General features: G+C 46.1%; 1 protein-coding gene across 2 annotated transcripts in view; it reads left to right on the top strand.

Annotated features, from left to right (window-relative positions):
- The first annotated feature begins 375 nt into the window (after positions 1-375).
- Positions 376-6,667, top strand: part of ANTXR2 (ANTXR cell adhesion molecule 2) — a 108,811-nt gene continuing 102,519 nt past the window's right edge. Inside the window, exons 1-3 of one of the 2 annotated variants that reach the window (XM_062622026.1) lie at positions 376-705; positions 1,477-1,548; positions 3,894-3,965. In XM_062622026.1, the coding sequence (XP_062478010.1) occupies positions 560-705; positions 1,477-1,548; positions 3,894-3,965 (290 nt within the window). In that variant the 5' untranslated portion in view covers positions 376-559. Of the gene's footprint in view, positions 706-1,020; positions 1,275-1,476; positions 1,549-3,893; positions 3,966-6,667 lie in introns of those variants that run through there. The other variant, XM_062622027.1, reaches the window with a different exon arrangement.

The raw sequence follows: 6,667 nt of genomic DNA, 5'->3' as shown, positions 1-6,667 counted from the left end.
AAGTTGAGAATCGGATGCTGGTGAGAAGGTGTTTAGAGGGGGGTAGGGCTGAAGCTGCCTGCTCCCCCAGAGAACGAAAAGCTCATAAAGCCACCGGTTTTGTTACGGTGGAACGACATACTCCCACAATGTCCCCATCAATTCTGCCAACCTGCTCCCCCGCTGACTGCCCCACGCGTGGGCCTCACCCCGCTGCCCCGCATTGACACCGGCTACCGGGACCCCGCCGCAGCCCCGCGCCCGGGCGGAGGGCTGGCGCCGTGAATCCGGGTCAGGCGCGGCCGCCGCCTGCCGGGGAGGTACCTTCGGCGAGAGGGCTGCAGGGCCGCCATTGCCCAAATCGCGGGTGGCCGCCACCACGCCGCTGAGGCGGGTGAGGGACGCGGGAGGCGGTCCGAGCCCGCCCGGGCCCGGCCCCCGCCCCAAGCGCCGCCGCTGACGGTCGGAGAGGGCCGCGCCGCGGAAATCGCGGCGGAGGGTGAGGGGCTGTCGCTTTAGCACGGCCCGCGCCCGCTCAGCGGCAGGACGGCAGCGACGGCCGCCGCGTTCCCGAGATTCCATGGCGGGGCCCGCGCCCCGGGGGCGCCTCTCGCCGTTGCTGCTGCTGCCGGTGCTGCTGATGCCGTCGGTGCCCGCCGCTGCTTCCCCAGCCCCGGAGGGTCCGTCGTGCCAGGGCGCGTTCGACATGTACTTCGTGCTGGACAAGTACGGGGTGCTCGCGGGGATGGGGTTGGGGTCGCGGTCGCCGCCGCCATCGCTTTTGTTCGCGCCGCGCGACGCTGAGGGGGAAAGCGCGGGATCTGTGGGGAGAGGGAGGGGGGGCATGCCCCGTGCCGGCCGTAAAAACGGGCTAACGGCCGCCACGGGATAACTAACGGGGAACCGGGCGGCTGAGTCACTCAGAAAGTTTGTGTTGTCGGTGGTGTGTGTGTCTGTGTGTTTGTGTGTGTGTGTCTGTGTGTCTGTGTGTGTGTGTCTGTGTGTCTGTGTCTGTGTGTGTCTCTGTGTGTCTGAGGTAACTCCACCCGACGCCCAAGGAGATGGTGAAGCTCGCAGCAAGTAGGTTATGTTTTTTGTCCGAAAGTACGCGGGGGGATGTCTGATTTTTGAGTCAGGCCGCATCTGCCACCCTTCCCCCTCCGCAGCTGTTGTGTTGCCGTGTTCTTGTGGTGAAGTTCGCGCATAGCGGATCCCCAGCAGCGCGGGGACCCCGGCTGGCCACAGAAGCGGTGCTGACGGGCCTCACGCGGCTCCTGAGGCTTTCAGTTCTTAATGTACACGTTTTGCAAGACAAACCGCGACAGAAATACGCTAGTGTGGTGCTCACGTACTTGGGAACTGGGGTTTGTGGTAACTAGAAATAATTAGAAAAGCAAACAGCCCCTTATGGTGTAATCTCTCACTGAAATCGTCACGCGTCCTTGCCTGGTTACCTTGAACAAGGCATTACTAACGTGCTTTTTGTTTTCTCTTCAGGTCTGGGAGTGTAGCACAGAACTGGCATGAAATATTTGATTTCGTAAATCAGCTGACAGAAAGATTTGTGAGGTGCGTTTTGTTACTTGTGACATCTGTAGTGCAGGCATATGTTGGGAAAGCCCCTATGGTTTTGTAGTCTCTCACAAACATCCTAAGATTTTGGCTTCTAGCACCCATGTTGCTCAAAATAATGGGAACTTCATTTTCTCATGTTTGGAGCTCAGTATAAAGGTGGTAAATGGGCATCTTTAAATACTTAATCTCTAACATTACTCTCAGATGTATTGTGTTGATTTTTTTAAAACTTTTTCCATGCATTTTTATATAGGTAAATATATGGTACTGGTCAAAAGTGAGTATCATTCAAGCTCCAAGTACAGGATGTTTATGCCATGTTAACCAAATATTTGTTGTATGTATATGTAACCAACTTTGTAACCCAGTAGCAGTGTTGTCTTGCTGTTGTGAATACTGGCCAACTGCACTCTGTAAAAACAGCTGACGAGTACTGTGATGCAGCATTTTGCTTTAAACACTCCCTCCTCCCCCCAAAATACCCAGATAAAACAAAGGAATCCTCCCAAAGACAGACTCTGTGGTAGGTTTTCTAAGGAAAATGAAGTGCAGTCGGCAGTTATTATCTTGGCTTGCTAACAAAGAGATACAATTAGGCTTGCATAATTAAATATTGCTTACATTCATCTTATAAAAAGCAAATCTTCTGTAAACTAAGTGGGTGACTCAAAGTTTTGAAAAGTATTTTGTAAGTTCTATCATAATAATAATAAAAAAGAGCATGAGGATGCCTGAGTCCCTACAGAAAGGGTGGAGCTTGTTAAGTGTAAATCTTTAAGTTCATCATCTTTTATAGCCAGTTGATGCTCTCTTTTGCCCCAGTTGTTGTGTGGTGTTCTGCGGGCATTACCTGAAATAAAGCTATTGAGTTGGCAAGTTAACTTAGCTGACCTGTCACACCAGAGGAGTATCAGAGAGCCAGACAGTCCAACCTACCAGCATCTCGCTTTGCAGCGGGATGCTGAGCTCTCAACCTTATGGGCACAACCCCTTCACAGCACAATGGCTCCTGGGCTCTTGTGGGAGCCTGAACTGTTCATCTCCCCCAGTGTTTCCCTCATGGGGCTGGAGTGCTGCTGGAGGCTGAAGAGGCTTTGTCCTGCCTTCAGGCCTTAGTATGCTTCTGGAATTGGGTGTGGTATTGTTTGACCTTGCCCTTTCTTAAACTGAAAAGAGGAGTTGCGAGAAGGCGGCCAAGAACCAACTGGTAGCAGTTGCCTTGAGTCCTCACCTAAAGAATTAATGCATGGCAGTGCATCTGCTCTGCAGGTCAACTTGTCTGTAACATGGTTGCAGCAATAGCACTGCATGCCCATCACCTGGGTTCTGAAAGGCCTGTCATTGGCAGCGCTCTTGGGTCTAATGGGTGTGTTCATAGGATTCTCCTCCATCCTCACAGTGTCTGAGTGCTTGGAGAAGGGGACAGAAATTGGGTGTCTTCTGAAGAGGACTGTTTATTGGTTGCTGCTAAAGATAGATTAGCTAAATGGTAACTTTGAGGTTATTACACAGGGAGAGTTGCATAAGAGAGAGGTAGGGAAGTCTTATGTTACGTGGACTAGGCAGTGATGTAATTGCCAGAGACTGGGTTTTGTTTAGCAATGGCTTGCAGCAACTAAGATACCATTATCAATTTACATTATCATTTAATTTAGAACATCTCAGAGGTTTCTATTCAGAGCTTTAGCAGATAGACTGCAAGGCTGGATCTTAAATCCAACACATGTGCAGTCCTGTGCAGACCTGCCCAGTACTAGTATTTCCATGATGTCAATACTTTTAAGTTGCATCATTGACATAAGTCATAATATATTGGAATTGTCATGAATAAAAATTAAAAGTGGGTAGTAGAGATGTTGTTATATCTTACCTTAGGACACTTACTGTCTTGGGCTTCTAGAGTATCAGTTCTTAGGCATTTTCCATTGATAGTTGGATACGACTCCTTGTCATCTCATTGGAAGAGACAGGTGGGCTTCTTCAAAAAAAGGTTGAACTCCTTAATAAAATCATTTCATGCTGTTTTGCTTTTTATAGTGACTTTTCCCCTGATACTTTTAAGGAAGAGGTTCAAATGTCACAACTGAAGTCAGGCAGAAAGGAATAACAACTCTGCTACTTCATTCTCAAAGCATCTGGGTGAGGGATAGAGGGCAGAAATCCTTTAATTCCTCTCTCCCTTTGGGTTTACAGTTCAAAAGTATGTTCTTTAGAAGTTGGAGGATAAAGATAATACTAATGAAGCATGAATAAGTGAATGAAATGCTACGCATCTGTACATTTCTTTTCGTTTTCCTAAAATGTATTTATCTTTTTTTTCTCTTTGCCTTTTTTAAAAGCCCCAAGATGAGATTATCATTTATCGTGTTTTCCACCCAGGCACACGTCATTATGCCATTAACTGGAGACAGGTCAGTACACTGCTTTTTTAATTCTCCCTCTCTCTCCTCCCCCCCCAAGAACTCTTATGAAATCAGAGAGACAGTAGAAGATACTGAACAATAACTGATACCTTTAACTGGTGGCCAGCCGTGAAGCCTTTGTTCAGAGCTGGATTTAATTTTGTGAACAAAGCAATGGATAGCCTAGTAATAAAGGAAAGAGAAGAATGACAGGAAATAAACTCTTCATATGAGCTCTGCCACTGATTTGCAGAACAACTGCAAGTAGTGCTTTCATCTCTGTATGACTCCCCATCTTCCTTGGCACAGCAGGAGAAATTATTCTTGCTTTTACTTTCGTAAAGCCCCATCTCTATGTAGGTATTCAGCATTTTTTTGTGTCTAGGTAAAGCACGCAATGGTAAATTAATGTTTCCCAAAGTCTCATATGAGGTAGGTATTTAGTTTTTAACGAATGATACATAATAGCTAGTACATGACTTACTGAAGAGACCCGTCTTTGGGAACAGACAAATGCCTCAGGCTACAGAAGTGAAATAGGATGTCTAAAACTCCAATTCTAAGCCCTTCCTGTTTTAACATTTAAAAAAGTGGTCTGATTTAGGAAAAGCCAAGTGTTCACTTCCCCCCATGTGGGCTTGGATACTGACAAGATCATAAGCCATTTTTCTTAATGGCTTGAGAGAGATCAGGAGAGGACACTAAGCCTGTTCTGAGGACTGCTGAAGTCAATGAGATCCTTTCTCTCCATTTCGTTAGGCCTGTAATCCATGTCAGAGGCCTACTCCCTGTCAGGACCGAAGAGTAAGCACAGACAGGACAGAGACTGCTTGAAATGCATGGGCAGAACTCTGGAGCCCGGTCACAGAAACACAAGCGCTTTTTTCATTGCGTGTCTGTGGCACACTTGAAGCTATTGAAAGGAAAATGTTTTTCTCGGAAGCCTTTTTTAAAGCATAGGGAGAACCTTCTTCAGCTCTAGTGAGTTCCTTTGTGGGACTTTTCTTTAATACAAAGTTTGCCAATGCTTTTGTGAGTGTGGTAGGGAAAGGAAATTACTGCCCTTACTGTTAAGGAGGAATTATAAGGAGAATAAAGAACGAAACATTAGCAATTGTGACCATACATGTGTAGGTAAGAATGGGTATGGTAGGAACAGCTGTCCTTCTAAATATTAAAGAACTTAACAGGAAAATTAGTTAGAATGTCTAACTCCCATTGTTCCAAACAGAAGACAAGGATGTGAAGTACAGTGCAGTTTTGGGGATGGGTGTGTGTATGTGTGATTATGGGATATTATGGCTTAGGGGTTTTTATGTGCATTTTGGACTTGCAGGGATGTTTTTCCCCTTGACTACTTGCTAATTTGCAGAAGGCAGGAAACCACAATTCATTCCCAGCAGTTAGTTCAAAGTAGGGATCTCTTGTTTTGAAAGCCTTAGGCTTCTGATTGTTTCCACAAAGCTCTTGCTGGTTTTTACTGCGCAATAAAGCTGTGGACATAAAGAAGCTCGCACCATAGAGCCGAAGCACCCAGATTACCAAATATGTTGTGACTGTGAGCAGTGCTATGTGAATAACTCTGGAAACAGAAGACACTGCTAACCACAGTACACACAATGCTATAATAAATACATAGAAAAAAAAAAACCAACATCCAGATGGACAGCACTTCTCACAATGGTTATATTCTATTTTAGAGGTACATGTTTCCCCTGTCAAGTTCAGCTGTAAGCTGTAAACTAAGTGCTAAACAAAGATCAGAGCATTCATATTTGGGGCTCAGTTTTGCTACTAGTTCTGAAAAGCAAGTTGTTGGGAAAAGTGGATACTCTTACAAATGTCATCCAGATGGCACAATGAGGTCTGTGTTCTTTTCTGGCCAGCTGTATGCTGGCCAGCAGAATTCCAGGTGTCTGTAAATCCATTTCTGCAGTGTTTCACTGACATCCCCGGCCAGGAGCAGCCTTGCTGACTTTGCTTCAGTGAAACTCCTGTTGGAGCTAAAGAAAGATTGTATTAATGAGGGTGGAAAAATAGGACACTTGAGTATCTTGCTGTGCTTGTCTGTAGTCTGGTTAGAGATGACTATTCCTCTGTTGTACAGACACATGCGATCTAGCAAGACACGTATTTGAGCCTCAGTCACATGAGCTAACCCTACGCTTTGGTTCAAGAAACTTGCCAAAACAGAGCCATCTGCAGAGCGCATGTTCTGCTGAGCGTATGAAGTACAGCAGAGTCAACCACTTAATGTGTTTTCCGTCTGGAGCCCATGCAGGAGGCCTAAAGTTTGAAGCAGAATATTTATTATAATGGTACTGAGCCCTGTGTAGTGTTTGAGAGATGCAGAAAGCAGGAGCCTCCTCCAAATTCTGCATTTGAGGATGCCAGTGTGCAGAGTTTACTTTCACCAGTACAACAGCTCTGTTGGTCAGGGAAGTAAGCATCCCTCTTTCTGATAAAGAACACCCCCTCCTGATTTATTTCACTAACAACTTTGTGTGTTTTCCTGTTGTGATACTTAGCAGCAAAACCCTAGTACTTGTTTTGTTTGCCTTTGTTAGAGATGAAGTGTATTGCCTCACAGGCACACAGCCGCATTCCTGACAATAAATATGTGCTCATGGGAATCACAGTTTCCCTGGTAGCACTTATACTCCCAGCACAATGAAAAATGAGTCAAGATTCCAGCACTTCAATAGGTAGAA

This window comes from Pezoporus occidentalis, unplaced genomic scaffold, assembly GCF_034315485.1.
Source record: "Pezoporus occidentalis ecotype Australia unplaced genomic scaffold, CSIRO_AGI_Poc_V1 ctg238, whole genome shotgun sequence".
In the NCBI taxonomy this organism is placed as follows: Eukaryota; Metazoa; Chordata; class Aves; order Psittaciformes; family Psittacidae; genus Pezoporus; species Pezoporus occidentalis.
The sequence above is the reverse complement of the archived record's forward strand: the minus strand, read 5'-3'. Positions and strand labels throughout refer to the sequence as shown.